The sequence below is a fragment of the Silurus aristotelis genome, assembly GCF_946808225.1.
Source record: "Silurus aristotelis genome assembly, chromosome: 18".
Classification (NCBI taxonomy): domain Eukaryota; kingdom Metazoa; phylum Chordata; class Actinopteri; order Siluriformes; family Siluridae; genus Silurus; species Silurus aristotelis.
The window spans coordinates 9,706,608-9,723,658 of NC_139591.1; the positions used below are offsets into that span (position 1 = coordinate 9,706,608).

General features: G+C 37.4%; 1 protein-coding gene and 1 long non-coding RNA gene across 15 annotated transcripts in view; one reads left to right on the forward strand and one right to left on the reverse strand.

Annotated features, from left to right (window-relative positions):
* The window catches only part of LOC310741423, a 207,216-nt gene that overhangs the window by 105,103 nt on the left and 85,062 nt on the right, over positions 1 to 17,051 (reverse strand). The gene's annotated exons all lie outside the window — the stretch shown is intronic.
* fryb (furry homolog b) overlaps positions 5,200 to 17,051 on the forward strand; it is an 83,715-nt gene continuing 71,863 nt past the window's right edge. For 12 of the 14 annotated variants that reach the window (XM_083568959.1, XM_083568978.1, XM_083568974.1 and 9 more), the window contains exon 1: positions 11,198 to 11,692. In XM_083568959.1, coding sequence (XP_083425085.1) covers positions 11,509 to 11,692 — 184 coding nt within the window. In that variant the 5' untranslated portion in view covers positions 11,198 to 11,508. Of the gene's footprint in view, positions 5,374 to 11,197; positions 11,693 to 17,051 lie in introns of those variants that run through there. The other 2 variants (XM_083568967.1, XM_083568968.1) reach the window with 1 other exon arrangement.

The window sequence follows — 17,051 nt, forward strand, 5'->3', positions numbered from 1 at the left end:
GTTTTATATAGGCTTTACAGATGATTGCCTCGCATGCCACTGCACTAATTCATGCAATTGGATCCCTGACCAAGTATTTAGTTCATACTTGTCAGTATAAAAAACATAAAAAAAATTTTTTTTTAATTAATATTCAAATTTTCTGAGATACTGAATATTGGGTTTTCGTTAGCTATAATCCATAATCATCAAAATTGAAAGAAATGATTGAAATATATCAGTCTGTGTGTGATGAATCTATATAATATACAAAATTTTACTTTTGATATTGAATTACTAAAATAAATAAACTTTTTAATGATATTCTAATTTATTGAGATGCACCTGTATATTAATTTAAATGCCTTTGCGAACATCTATTGATGTTGTGTATTAAATAAGTGCGTCTTTTTGCAATAACTATAATCTGTATATGCTAAATCATGAACAATTTTCTACAAGATCAACAGTTATAAATAAAAAACAAAGCAATAATTTGCAAATCTCATTAAAACATATTTTATTCATGATAAAATAACAACAGACTGTTTATGAGATGTATTACGGCCATAAAATTCAAAATTAGTTTATTTTTTCCTTGAAATGGTAAATTTTCTCAGTTTAAACATTTGATATGTTTTCTATGTTTGATTTTAAAAAAAATTGGTTTATGATATGTTTTTAATTTACATTTTACACTGTCCCACCCTTTTGGGAATTAGTGTTTTAAGTAATCAAAATTATTAATATTTAATAACTATTAAATATTACTTTTACTAATAAATTATAATTAATGTTTAATTCCCTAAAATGTTCCTTCAATTTAAGGACAGTTGGTATAATCCCTCACTGTTTTACAATAAGTAATGAATTCCTCTAATTGACTAAATAACAGCTGAAGTTGTAGTAACTTCAGTAGTAACACTCTTACCGTACAAATGAATACAGTATTAACTATAATAGACAACAATTATTGTGCTTACTTACAAGCTAACTTCTTGCCCATCTGAGGTATCTGTGTTCCATTATTGTTATTCCACTGGTGACAAGCATTTGCTTTTAATTTATTTATTTCTAATTATTTTATTATATGTACAGGTAGGTCATTCATACATTTTTACAAAGCTCATCTTTTTTACACCCTTTTAAACACAGAATAATGCAAATGTGGCATTTTACTTCATGCAGGTCAAATAAATAAGTGAATTATTTTCACATGAATAAACACAATAAGCTTATGGTTAAAATTAAATGTTTCCACATAGATGAATAAAAAGAAATTACATTACTCATAATCTTACATTCCAGTGCTCATTCTCACTCTCCATTGTTCTGTATTGTTTAAAGATTTATAATCACACTCTTGATATCACCCAAATGAGGATGGGTTCCTCTCAAAGTTTCTTCCTCATAACCGTTTTTCCTTGCCACCATCGCCTTGGCTGCTCATCAGGGATAAATAAACATCGTTCACCTTAACTGTTAAATTCTGTAAAGCTGCTTTGAGACAATGTCTGTTGTGAAAAGCACTATAGAAATAAACTTGACTTGAATTATTATACATTACAATTAATAAACAGTATATCATTGTTCATTTTAATTACATTTTGTTTTGTCTTTGAACTATTTTTACATACAAGTTTGATGATAAAAGTGCATGGCGGTATATGTCATAAACCTTTTTTTAATAACCTTGCAGCCTATATTATTTATTGTCTGTTTTTCAAAATGTTGATTATAATGTGCTTTTTAATATTAAGTACTTTTCACACAAGCACTGGATAATTATCTATAGAATTGAGGAATATTTCTATACCCATTTACAGTTCAATTTAATTTATTTTAATTCAATTTAATTCAGCAGCATTAAACAGATAAAGCAGTAATATGTTTATATAAAAGAATGTGTAAGTTCATTGCATGTAAGGTAGTTCCTTATAATTGTTTATCCCTGATGAGCAAGCCAGTGATCACTGTTGCAAGGAAAAACTACCTGGGATGGTATAAGGAAGAAACCTTAAGAGGAACCAGACTCAAAAGGGAACCATCCTCATCTGGTTGGCACTGAATGTCCTTTAATTGCAGTCCCATTGTTAAGGTGTGTAGTAATATGTGCGTAAGTGCAAAACTATTCATGCAATCTGTGGTCCTGAGCCATTGTAGTAGACTGTTAATATTAATTACAGTTCAAATCAAATCAGTCCTGAAAGTACAATATAGACATCTTAAAGTCTTTGAATGCAGTACATTTTTACCTTTACTGAGTACAGTAGGAGGCCCAAACATGTTCCAGCATGACAAATGCATGTGTACACAAAGCCAGCTGCATTTAGATATAATTTCTCATGGTTTGGAGGGGAAGATCTTGAGTGCCTAAGCTATGACATCAGCCCTACTGAACACCTCTGAATAAATTAGTATGCTGATAGCACCCCAGGCACCCTACATTAGTTCCTGACTTTACTAATGCCATTGTGGCTAAATCTCCACAACCACCTTGCAAATGGGGACTAAATGTTAATAATTTGTCATCAGCCAAATTTTGAAAAGGTAATTTAAATAAAGACATAGCTTGTCAAGACTTCAATTAAATTCAATTCAGATTTCCTTGTATAGTACTTTTAACAATGGACATTGTCTTAAAGCAGCATTACAGAGATGAATATGTTATAAAATATGAATTTTTATGTTAGACTATATAATTTTAGTGACTATAGGTCAAGTTTATCCCCAAGGTTCCCTGGTGGTCTAGTGGTTAGGATGCGGCGCCCTCACCGCTGCGGCCCGGGTTCGATCCCCGGTCAGGGAACCAACCCCAGCCATTAGGGTTGCACAAGCCTTAGTGCCTGTCCCAAGCCCGGATAAATGGGGATGGTTGCGTTAGGAAGGGCATCCAGCGTAAAAACGTGCCAAATCAAACATGCGGATGATCTGCTGTGGCGACCCCTAATGGAGAAAGAAAGAAAGAAAGAAAGAAAGAAAGAAAGAAAGAAAGAAAGAAAGAAAGAAAGAAAGAAAGAAAGAAAGAAAGAAAGAAAGATAAAGTTTATCCCTAATTAGTAAGCAAAAGGCAACAATGGGAGGGGAAAAACTCCCTGAGATAGAAAGAAAAAGAAATCTTGAGAGGAACCAGACTAAAAAAAAAGGAACCCGTCTTTATCTGTGTGACAAACAAACTTCAATGGTCTGCAATTAATTGAATGAGACGGAAGTACTCTTACTAGGAGCATATGCAGCTATAAGTAAACTTTCCAATTTCTGTCTTAGTGTGTACAGTGTGTTCAAAGACCTGGGTGTAATTATTGACCCTAGTCTGTCCTTTGAAGCTCATGTGAATAACATTACCAGGATAGCCTTCTTTTACCTTAGAAATATTGGTAAAATTAGAAATATGATGACTGTAAAGCTTTACTGTCTGGGTGTACGAGTAAGTGCATAAATAAGCTTTAGTTAGTCCATAATACAGCAGCAAGAGTCCCTACTAGAATAGAAAATATGACCACATCACCCCTGTTTTAATCAGTCTACACTGGCTTCCCTTCAAATCAATTTTATTGATTATAAAATACTACTACTGACATATAAAGCACTTGAAGGTCTTACACTGCAGTATCTGAGTGAACATCTGTACCAGTATGATCCTCCATGCCTACTTAGATCAAAAGATACAGGCTATTTGTTGGTACCTCAAATAATGAAGACTACCGTAGGGGCAGATCTTTCTCTCATAAAGCCACACAGTTATGGAACAGCCTTCCAATCAGTGTTCAAAACACAGACACAGTCTTTTCATTCAGTGACAGTCAGTCAAGACAAGTCAAGTCAAGTTTATTTCTATAGCGCTTTTTACAACAGACATTGTCTCAAAGCAGCTTTACAGAAATCAACAGCCAAGGTGAATGATGTGCATTTATCCCTGATGAACAGCCATGGTGACTGTGGCAAGGAAAAACTCCCTTAGATGTTATGAGGAAGAAACCTTGAGAGGAACCAGACTCAAAAGTGGAACCCATCCTCATTTGGGTGACATCAAGAGTTTGATCGTAAATCTTCCAACAATACAGAACACTGGAGAGTCAGAACTAACATGAGCACTGGAGTATAAGATTATAAGTAAATGTTCTTTCTACAGACTTTGGTATAAAACTAGGAGCTACTGAGCGTAACATTTGTCATCATCACAGATTTAGCAACAGCTTCTCCATGCCAGAGCCTTTAAACACTCCAGGAGGTCCAGTGTCAAAACTCCACACATGTAGTGGGATCCAATTGGCACTGGTACATCTCTATATGGTTCAGGATGTTTGCAAGTTCGGCATCTACTTCTTTAAAGTCCATAATCTTCACGAGGTGGGACGTGACTAGAGCTGGAGCAACCTCAGGAAGCCTCGGAATGGAGAGAGAAAGAGAAGCAGTGGAGAGCAATTAGCGTAGCTGCTGTTCATGATATTAACAGCACAAGTTGATAATGTGCATGTGATCATATGTTCTGGAGCACAAGGTTATGATGCGAGACGTGTTTTGTGTAGGCTTTGCTAAAAAGGTATGTTTTTAACAGTCACAATGTTTGAGTTTGACTAAAAATATATATATTTAATCAAGCGTTTTAACAGTAGGTTTTTCTTAGTTAAAGGAGCGGATCTGGAGGGATAATTGATTTAGAGTGTTTGGTGAACTGGGATATTTGTATGCTGTCGTCCCCTCACTCTCACACGTTCACTCAGGTTTGTTGATGGTGGTGTGGTGGGTTATCTCTTATCCCAGAGATCCATCATGTCTGTGTTACCTTCTGCCTTTCCCTTTTAGTTATCCTGCCATTGCGAGTCTTGCTGGAGTCCCCAACTGCACAGAGTCCTTAACTCTTATACAATAATATAGATACTAAAAAATATCCATCTCTCCCTGACACCCCTCTTCTCTCTCTCTCTCTCTCTCTCTCTCTCTCTCTCTCTCTCTCTCTCTCTCTCTTGATTTGTGTCCACAAACTCTTACTGGTGTTTTACAAATTAAACTGTTAATTACTGCAACAATTTGCCACCAAACTCCATCTTTGCGTTGATTTGTTTGGATAAAATCCTGCTTGCATCCTGATCGTTGGTTTGTTGTGAATTTGTGCCCAGCATCCATCAGCATCCCTACAGGTGCAGCAATAGAAAGACAATGGTTGAGTTGCTACTTATCCAATCAACGAGAGCCCTGTGAAACTCTGCTATCTGATTGGTTGCTAAGGGCGGGGCGGTGCTCTCCTCACCCACTGCTTCTCTGACAGTCGATGGGGAAAAAATCCTAAAGCACGAAGACACGAGACAGAAGAAGTGGAGGAAATAAAACAAATTCAGCAGTTCAGTCGAAGGAAGAAATGATAATTTAACAAGATTTAAACAAGAAAATAAGGTACTGAAACAATTTAAAATCACGCTTTAATTGTCCGAAATGGTTTGTTTCGGTGTCTTGGTGCTTTTTTTGTTTGCAGTCGGACGGAGGCAGAGAGAGAGAGGGAGACAGAGAGAAAGAGAGAGAGAGAAGAGAACAGAGAGAGAGAGAGAGAGAGAGAGAGAGAGAGAGAGAGAGAGATGAAGGCTCGGCTACATTCTGGCTAACAGGATGACATCAGTGTGAATGCAGGAGACTCAGGATTATTATAAGGTCGCGGGCAGGAAACCAGCGTGTGCTGTGAAATCAGCGGTTTATATCGAACCACGAAATGAACGCATTTCAAAAATGCGCCTAATGCCTGGTGTAAGAAAATGGTGTCGATGTGATTCTGTGATGTGGATGTCAACAAAAGCAGCTGCTATTTACCCGCACCAGGGTTTTAAAATGGCGCGTTGAACGAGCTCATACCTCTAACATCAACACCACCTCATACCACTTCTTACATTCATATCACATGCTGCTTAACGTGATGCCAAAACGATAATCTCTTACTCTTATATACGATTTTATTCTAGCAGAACCAGTAAGGCTTATACAAATGCCTCAACTTGGACATCATTGCATCCTCTTTTCGCTATAGTTTAATACAGTTGTAATGTATTTGTAGCTTGCTTTGTCTATTGCACATCCAGGTTCCAGCTGCAGTGCACTAATATAGATAATGTGTCAGGAATGAAATCATTTTCTGAGTCTTATTACAACCTGCATTACAGTGTAATCTTTCGGAGGATCCGGCTTTGTCTGATCACCAACTATCTTCTGAAACACAAGCTGTCCAAACTGCTCAAACTAAAAGACCATCTTAGTCAGCTGGTCCACGCAGGTAGAAACAGTTTCTGAATAACATTAAGGCGGTTAAACATCCAATTATGTGAAAATGTAGTCTTAAGAAATGAGAAAATAACTTACCAGTCTGACCAGTTTGCTTTTTTTTCAGTATGTTATCGGTTCCTGTTTTAGGGTAACACTTGAATGTTTGGATCATTTGTATTCTGCTTGGCCCATACTTTATTGAATGTCATCCATGCTGAGTGATCGATCCATATCCTACAATTCTTTTTGTTGGTGACCCTTTTTTTCTTATTGGCAACAGTGTCCACCTGGGAGTGTTGATGGAGCACAAAGCAATTTGGGATTTTCTTTGTAGCTGGCATTCACAAACCTGACAGTCACACCCATATGTTTTTAACCATCACATTTCAGAATTAAACCCCATTTGCTGTAATAATAACATCCATGGATGTGATGCTCAGGTTCCCCTCATAATTCTGGCCATATTGCATTGGTCTCTTTCCTGGGGATATCTCTCTCTCTCACTCTCGCGCTCTCTTTCTCTCTTTCTCTCTCTCTCTCTCTCTCTCTCTCTCTCTCTCTCTCTCTCTCTCTCTCACTCTCGCTCTCTCTTTCTCTCTCTCTCTCTCTCTCTCTCTCTCTCTCTCTCTCTCTCTCTCACTCTCGCTCTCTCTTTCTCTCTCTCTCTCTCTCTCTCTCTCTCTCTCTCTCTCTCTCTCTCGCTCTTTCTCTCTCTCATTCTTTCCTGCTTGTTATACCATAAAATAAATGCATCTGGAAATAACCTGGGTTTAAAAAGTGCTTATTGTTTATATCTTATGGCCTTCTTTTTACACATACGGGTTGTTTTGCTGAATAATATATGAAATGAGCTGTTTTTGTTTAGGTCCATGCTTTTTGCAGAGTTTCTTCTCTGTCACATAATTAATGGTCTTGTGAAAGTACCTGTGAGCCATGTATGCAGCTTTATATATGATCTGTAAATCAGTGTTTATGTTATTAAATGACACAAGAGCTTGGCATGTTGTATCACTAATCTATTTTCACTTAATCAAGTCAATATTTGTCACAGAAGATTATCAGTGTAAACTAATAAATCGCAAGTAGCACAAATTATTTTCACACCCTAGTAAAATCATACACATTATGTTGGGACATGTGCATTAAAGTCAGTAGGAGTAAGACAGAGTACATGTGTGTGAATGAGAGGGAGGGCAGTGGAGTGGTGTGGTTGCAGTGAGAAGAGGTGGTGAAGGTGGAGAAGTTCAGGTACATGGGGCCAACAGTGCAAAGTAATGCAGAGTGTGTAAGAGAAGTGAAGAAAAGAGTGCGTGGAGAAGAGTGATAGCAGGAGTGATTTGTGATAAAAGGGTATCTGCGAGAGTGAAAGGGAAAGTTTATAGGACTGTGGTGAGACCTGCGATGTTGTATGGATTAGAGACAGTGGCATTGAGTAAAAGACAGGAGGTGGAGGTGGAGGTGGAGCTGGAGGTAGCAGAGCTGAAGATGTTGAGGTTTTCGTTGGGAGTGACAAGGATGGCGGGATTAGAAATTGTTTTATTAGAGGGACAGCGCATGTAGGACGTTTTGGGGACAAAGTGAGAGAGGCCTGATTTAGATGGTTTGGACATGTGCAGAGGAGGGACATGGGGTATATCAGTAGAAGAATGTTAAGGATGGAGCCACCAAGAAGGAGAAAAAGAGGAAAGCCAAGAAAGGGGTTTATGGATGTGGTGAGGGAAGACATGCAGGTAGCTGGTTTGATAGAGGCAGATGTAGAGCACAGAGTAGTATGGAGAAGGATGATCCGCTGTGGCGACTCCTAAAGGGGGCAGCAAAAAGAAAAAGAGGGAGATGTTGGGACATGTAGCTACATGTATGGCTATAATAGAAATATTGAAAAAACAAGAAAAGTGATGAAATGGTTAGAGTTGGGGTATATAAAAATTCTAGCTAGTTGTCCTGATATTTACATGTAGATTTATCAAATTGTAGCACATTTTGTGACAGACCACCCAATTTTTATTTCAGCATAAGAATTGGAACAGATAAAAAAAAGTATAGAACACTAATAATAACACTAATCATAACTAATAGCAATAATAATATTTGGTTGCATATCCTGTACTGTACTCAATCTGTGATCGCTAAGGCAAACACAAACTGTTGTGCTCTTCGTTTGTGATGCTGGATGACATTATCTTCAAAAAGTCCCAAAAGAATATTCCTTAGTTATAAACCAAGCACGAGGAGCCATGGTGTATCTCCTTCCTCAGTATCTCAGTCCTTCTTGCCTGATGTTTGTTTTTTTTTTACTTTCTTTTCCTTTTTCATTAACTGTTGTTGACTTGGCAGAAATAATACAAAGGAATAATAACAAGATAGCGGACTTGTTCTTGATGCATACCACTAGAGGGCAGAATAATACTACTTACTTTTGCTTAAAGCACAGGTTCCCAACCCTGGTCCCAATACTGCTGATTCAGCAAAATGATCAACAAATTAACAAATTAAAACCTTTTTTTTGAAGTGGTGGGCACAACGAACTGCAGGGCCAAAACATAGATCTTGTGGCTGAATGCAATCAATAGAATGAAAGTGTGTCCTGATTTACATTTACATCTTTGAATGAAGCTCTTATCCAAAGCAATTTACAGTTAAAGCAGGATGCAGCTGAGCAGTTCGTGCTCTAGGGCCCAACAGTGGTAACTTTGTGGTACCTGATTTTAAAAGTCCCAAGTCAATATCCCAAAGTCAAATATATTCTGTGTATAATTTAGAAATGTCTTATACACAGTTCTAGTAGAAGCTTTTAGAAATGTTCAGTCTCAGTTCCTGCTTGTGAAAGTGTTTCTGCTTAGAATTAACAGCTCATGTAGGCTAATGGCCTTGGGATGGCTGTTCCCACCAGCACTGAAATCACATAGCTATCTGGAAATAGATAGGCAGCCTACATAAAAAGCAAAAAAAGAAAAACTCTCGGAAGTTCAGACTGATTTAATAGATAATATTTTATAATCGACATGTACGTAAAAAAAAAAATTCCAAGCTACACTCGCTGTTACTGAAGCACTAAAATTGAAAAGCAGAGATGAGAGAAAGCGTCCTGGAATGATTTTCACTACTAACACTTTCGGCATGTGTGATTTTGACAGTGTAAAAGCTGGAATGGAATGGAATGTGTGTGCGTGTTTAGGTGTACTTGTGTGTGTGTGTGTGTGTGTGTGTGTGTGTGTGTGTGTGTGTGTGCTAGTGCTGAAACCATGTAAAATTCATTCCTGTTAGTCTATTTGAACAGCAATCAATTACACTGCATGGGTGAATCATAGGATGTGATAGATTTGTTTGGTTCATGATGTGTGTGCTGAGGCTAGATGTATTGTGTATTGTTTATGTTTGTGTGTGTTTGGGTTAGTGGGTGATGGGGGAAAAGGGAGGAGTGGGAACTGAGACCACTTCCATAGTTGTTTACTGGTTAACACTAATGAGTGGGTGTGCCTCTTGTCTTGTCTGTGTGTGTGTGTGTGTGTGTGTGTGTGTGTGTGTGTGTGTGTGTGTGTGTGTGTGTGTGTTGTTTGTTCTTGGTAATTCCTTATACATTGGAAGCTGGTTGTGCTGTTGTTTTGTGTTTAAATGTGTTAAGGTGGACAAATCAGTAACCCAGAAGTCTAAGAAATAACAGGTCGGGCGAGCGGTCTTTTATTCATAGTTGCCCAGTGGACACATTCTGAATCCTGAGAAAAAAAACATAAAGACCCCACGCAAGTTTGCGTAATATATTTTAACTCTGGTGTGTAAAGAAAACACCACATTTTATATTCGTATTCTGGCCTAAGACTTCCAATAAAAGTCAAACCTCAGGCATTTTCCGGACTACAGTTGAGCCAACCCTAAATGTGAATTCATCTATAGACATTTTGGTCTGTATTATCCTTAACTAGCTAACTAACTTTATTATAATATTTTAGCTACCACTTCTTAGTCTAGTAAATTTGTTTCCAAGGAAACCACAACACTGAACTGGGCATTGAAGTAGAACTTTAACTTACCAAACCATTAATCGTTTACTTTTCCATCACTTGGTGTTAAGTGAATTTTTAAAAGCGGAAACATTAAAATTTCCCATTTTTTTTTATAGCACTTTCAGTATTAATCACATATGTGACTCAGAACCAGAAAGAGGATTTTGTTTTGTTCCCGGTTCCCAGCATGCTCTAGGGTATGGAGTCATATGAATCCGGATTTCTAGGTTAGATCAGCTCTTATTGTTAGATTGCAGGAACAGGCAAATGAGGTATTTTGGCCTGTCGAGGGTGTGGTTAACTTCCCTCTTGCTCGCCATTTCCCCCACGCTTTTTATCTTTCATGTTGTCTTTCTCCCTCCCTCTCTTTGGAGCCAAATTCCAGGGCCCATGAGACCCAGGAAATACGACTTTTCTTTCTGTACCTGCCTAAAGAAAAATTTATTCTTCTTCCTTATATTTTTTACAATCTTTTTTGCGAGTATACAATTATCTACAATTTAATCGCAGCCAATTGTAGGAAACATTAAAAATAATAACTAACTAACTAACTAAAATAGTTAGTTTTCATAAGTTTTACTTGGGCAAACATGGAAACTTTTAATTGACAAACTCACAGAAGGAAGCATTTGGGGAAAACACTCAAGGGACATGGTGTCTTGAAGACTGTTAGAGAAACAGCACACGCATATGCCGAATTCTCATAATTTGTGTGTGTGCCGATGCGTGCGATACTTCAAACAGGAATAAGGCTACAGCTTTCATTTGCTCGTCCTTTAATACGTTTAAGATTTTATCAATCAAGCAAATCGAGATATTTAATTGAAATCACTGAAGAAGTGTTTGTTTTCACACCTCCGTTACACTCCCTTTTACACTTTACACCCATTCCTCCCTCTTTCTGTGCCTGTGAAAAGAGGCGGGCCTGAGTTGAGTAACTCTACACCTGCCTCATTCAGCAGTGTTACTGTAACAGGCTAAACAGCCTCGACCAGCAACGGCACAGGCTCCACCACACATGCTTGTCTGACAAACTAAAGGCTTCACACATTCACACGGCATAACCACCAACGCGCGCACAAACACACACACTGAAGAGGAAATGCTAAAGAAAAAGACACTAAAGAAAAGAAACCATAATAGTGTGGGGAATTACTGAACACAAGAGATCACAAAGGAGAAGAACTGAAGGAAGACTGAAGGCAAGCTGTGCCAGATTGCTGTATCCATGCGGTTAAGTAAGTGAACACAGTTGCGCTCGATCACCCAGGTGTCGGATATGCCTAAAGAGGATGCGGTGCCAAGCGACACAAACTCTTTGGACGCCCAGAGCCAGGACAGCATTGTCCTGGTCCAGATGGCCAGTCTCTCCATGGATATGTTCACACCTGGAGACTTCAAAGGAAAGTTCAGAAAGATCCAGCCCAAGAAAAGGCCGACAATTATCAAAGGAGATACATCAGGTAGTGTGTATTGTGCACTATGTACTGCAGTTTATCCTGATATACTGTCTTCATACTGAAACTTAAAGCACCTCAGTTTTGAATCGGACAACTGTTTCAGTGTCCACAAGAGTAAATCTAACTTTGTAGCGCGTGATTCAACATTTTCATGCGTTTAGTGAATCTGTTGTGTCCTGTTCTGGCTTGTAAGGTGTAAATATCCTGCCAGAACCCTGTAGTATTCTTGTCTCTAAAGAGACTTTATTAAACATGCAAAACTCTGGCATGACACAACATGGTGATGTCATTGCAGAGTAATGACAGCCTTTGAAATTACCACATAAGAATTGCATGCTGTTACCAGACCAGCTTCTGTTTATATAAACATGTTCATATTGTTTTGGGTGTAATTCGAGAGAGTCGATCTGCTGCTAGATCATTCCTGTTAGGATATTTTTAGAAAAAATACTTAGTACTAAGATATACAAGTAGACACCTAGTAGTGTCCAAAAGCTAACATTTAACATTTAATCCATGCTATTTGTTTAGCACCATTTAAAAACACACAGATAATTAAAATAATTTTTTGACATTAGGGTAAAGGCAAAGGTGGAACATACCCCAAACCAATCAATTGTTTGTTCAATCTAGTTAATGTATGGTTATCACAGACAATTATATTAAAACACATCACTGAACTGTAAAACCGACTGAAAACACAGTTTATGAAAGTTAACTTGTAGAAAAATATGATTAAGCAGTAACTGTTGTATAAAAGCAAAGTCACAGTCTATATGAATATGTCCTCACCCTGCAGCTTCATGCATGAAGATTAACATCAGTGCTGCTATTTAGTATAACTGCATTTTGGCTCTTTCTTTTAAACAACAGTTCTTTAAAAAAAAAAGTAAAAAAATATAAAGTGAAATTTTTGTCAGAATGTGGAAATTTACATTACTAACACGCCCAAGCGGAATGATATACACAGCTGTTATAGTAACACATTCTGGAACTCTGCACAATGAATCTTACTGTTCATCTAAATGCTAGCAGTTGGTGCAGCAGTTAATTTTTTTTTTCAATATAAATAATAAATACTGTACTGAAAATAGTATTTACGGTTCAGGAAAATGTGTGAATATTTTTCTCTGTTAATCTCAGATATGCCTCAAAAATACAATAACCACATATGAACCGCATATAAAACTACTGGCAAATTCCTTTACAGAAAATTATGTTTGAGACCTAAAATTAATAAATTAGCTTTATAGTTAGGAGTCCATTAGATGAAAAAAACGGAATCACTGTTACCTTGCTCTCTCTAATTCTCATGTGTATGCATTTCTGCTGGTTGCCTTTTCAGAGCTCTATTCATGCAGGTGTGTGAAATGTCTGCGCTCAGGAATTCACATAGAAGCCTCAGTGTTAACTTAGTGAAGAGCGTCTTTGTCAAAGGGAATTTCTCTTGAGATCTGTGTGTCCAGATCAGAGTTGGGAGCTTTGTTGTCTCTTTTTAAGAGGTCGAATTTAATCTAGCTAAGTGAGTGTGTATTGATCCGTGTGCACGGCTGATTAGTTTTTGTTTAAAGCAATTTCACAGGCATCATTGTATGATAAACATCTCTGATCTTACATTACTCAGCCGGTTCATCTAAAACTCTCAGCACTCGCTTGCACTAGTGAATATTTTCAGTTATACAGTAAAGTATTTCACCGCATTCTTGTTGTCAGACGATAACAGATGGCTCGCTGTCAGCATTCCTGTAAATTGTTGAAAATTATTTAGAAGTTAAAAAACGTGTATATGGCAAAACATATAGCTAAATGTTTTTAGCTAAATGTTACTGGTCAGAATCCCTAATACAATGCAAGTGGTATTGGTGGAGTGTTAGCTCAGTGGTCAAGGTGCTGGGCAATCGGAAGGTTGGGTGACGCCAAGTTGCCACTCTTGGGCTCTTGATCAAGACCCTTAACCCTCTATGCTCCAGGGGTGCTGTATCATGGCTGACGCCAGCTTCCGAGCAGGCTGGGATATGTGAAGAAAGTATATGTATTTTGCTGTAATGTATATGTGACAAATAAGGCTATTTATTTTTATTTATTTTTTATATGTCAGTCTTTAAACCCAACCACGGGTTATGAAAAAAATGTTATATATCCTACAGTATTTTTAATCAAGTGAAATTTAGAAGAATAACGTGAATAAATAGTATTGCAGCTGCTATGAAAACAGATGGTGATTGCTGTGTGTGCGTGTGTGCGTGTGTGTTCGTGCATGTGTGTGTGCTGTAAGAACAAGCAGCTGGGACTGCTCCAAGCCAGCTAGGACAACTTAGCAGTAGCTGAGACCAATAAAGAAGCTCAAAAAGGGTTGAGTCATTCCTTCTGTTTGGCGAGTACAAGCACTGTCACTGAATTCATTTTCATCATATTTGTTCTTTGCTTTTTAATATATATATATATATATATATATATATATATATATATATATATATATATATATATATATATATATATATGATTGTATATATTTATTTAAAGTTTAAATATTAGAAATTGTGCTTATTGTGCTTATAGATTCTTTTATCCTTCCCTTGGAAATTTAAATATTGCAACAGCACAATCAAGTAATTTGAATTTATGGGCAATTTGCATTATAGATAAAAGACAACAAAAAAAAAAGAAATAGATATACTGTAGATGAAGAAGCTTGTATATGTATATAAAGATAAAACATACACGTAATGTGGTAGTGTAGTGGTGTTTGGGTAATCATTGTAAAAATTGCCGATACACAAACATACTTTCAGTGCAAATGTGACCAAAATGGACATTGTTAGCAGTGCAACAGCACAAGAGTGAATAGCATTAAATTTGCAGTCTGTTTGGTTGTGAATATATTATATTTATATGCAGGGGAATATATTGAAAGTTTTTTTGCCCTAATATGGATTTGTACAGGAGTTGTAATAGCACTAATAGGGCTATTGAATCCATACTCACACGTTTCGTTCCACAAGACAAGTGATGGTCTAAAGCACATGAAGAAGGCAAGAAATGTCACGAATGAACTCTTGACAAGGCACTGAAACTGAAAACCATTCCAGGTGACTCGTGGATCTGGTGAAAGAATGCCATGAATTTGTGAAGCTGACATCAAAGCTAAAGGTGGCTATTGTACTTTGTAGAATAGAAAATATAAATATGTAACACTTTATTTTTCTACATAATTTCATATGTCTTTCATAGTTTGGATATATATTGACTTCTTTGTATATATACTTCAGTACATAATTAGGGCTCGAGCACCGAGGAGCAGGCCAGAATGGCCTGCACCAAAGGTGCGAAGCCCTATTGTTTTCCTTAGAATTTATTCTTTTTTTTTTTTTCTTCTCTTGAAATTTGGCGCACACGTCAGAGTCGTTTGTCACTAGGCCGGGGCAAAGACTGGATTACAGGCGTGGCAGGGGGGCTCTGTAGCGCCCCCTGTAATGCAAAAACAAACATTGGTGCACAGATCTGGCAATTATGAACGCACATGCACGAGAGTAGGTACGCATATAGACCTCATTGACTCGAACAACTTTCGCCCTCAAAAATATAAGCTCCGCCCAACAGGAAGTCGGCCATTTTGGTTTGTTTTATAGGTGCATGCGGTGAACTTTTCAATACTCCTCCTAGGGAATTCATGCGATTGACATCAAACGTGAAGAACATGATGCCGAGACATTGTAGATGATAAATTGCGAAGGGATTTTTGATATATCGAACGGTGCTGCCATGGCGAAGCGACAAAGTTATGGCGAATTCAGAGAAAAGGAAGTGTCTAATATCTAAAGCAAAAAATGTCTTATTGGGACGACACGTGGTGTGTATGTTCGGCCAAGGATTCCAATCGCATCGATGTGCCTATTGTGAATCTCGGACGTAGCACCACCAACAGGCGCCAGGAAGTGTGTGTCACAAAAGGTGAATTTTTTGAAAGTTGCATGTGGTGAACTTTTAAATACTCCTCCTAGGATATTCATGCGATTGACACCAAAAGTGGTCAACATGATGACGAAACATTGTAGATGATAAATTGCAAAGGGATTTTTGATATCTTGAACGCTGTTCCCATAGCAACGCGTCAAACTTTACTTTTTTTTTTGGCATATTTAGGGCTTTTGGCGTGCTTATATTAACTTGAAATTTGACACGTACATCACATTTGTCGGCTGTTAAGTGTGGACAAAAAGGTCGGACAACGGTGTGTCTCTTAAGTGGCTCACTAGCGCCTCCGTTTGTCTAAAATGTGGGGTTTTTTTTACCTACAGTCCCCAAATGGGTCAGTAACAACATAAAACAGTCCACTGATATTTACCCACTTGATGCACTTGCCCACCGTGCATTGTTTTCTGGGAGGCACCGTATAGCGATACACAAATGTGCGAGGGCCCGCCATCGCTGCTTGCAGCTATATTTTATATTATTATTATTATTATTATTATTATTATTATTATTATTATTATTATTTTTATGTAAATTATACAATTTACAAAGTTGAAAATAATATAATAAAAGAAAAAAACACAAAATTAACATTTTTTTTATTTTAACTCTTAATTTCTGAGGTCAGTGTATATAAGTTGCCCAAATCTGTCCCCCAAAGATTGTGTACAATTTTTAATACACTTCACATTCTTTCATATGATTTCCAATTTTTTTTTACTCCCACCCTTGTTTATGATTTGGTCAATCATCCAAGTTAAGTTCAGTTAAGTTAAGTAAACTTCATTGATCTATACTACAACATTGGGCTAAATGCTTGAATCTGATTGGTCAGAGGTAGAGCTCATCCACAGGGACTGGCTCCACATTATATATGACTAATAATAAACAAATATTAAAGCTATTTTATAAACAAATTTTAAGGTAAACACATTGATGATTTTTGTTGTTGGAGCGTTGGAGCGTTTCAGCATAGTAAAGTCTTCAAGAGCCAACAAATAGAGTTCTAATCGACTGTTTGTGTGTGTGTGTGTGTGTGTGTGTGTGTGTGTGTGTGTGTGTGTGTGTGTGTGTGTGTGTGTGTGTGAGAGAGAGAGAGAGAGAGAGAGAGAGAGAGAGAGAGAGAGAGAGAGAGTTTGGTGATTAAACTATTAGAAATTGTTAATGTTGCTGTATTAGAAGTAGCATGCATTATTTCCCTCTCGCATTGCAGTCTGTCATTCCTCGTCTAATCAGCAAAATGTAAGTTTGAAGCCAGGGGATTGTTGAGTGCTTTATGGAGTCTGCAGACCAGCTGTTATAATTTCTGCCCCAGTACCAGTTAAAGGACATCATCAAGGCAAAATTCCTTAAAATTACTGCTTTTATCTTGTTCTGGCTTTCTTGGTCT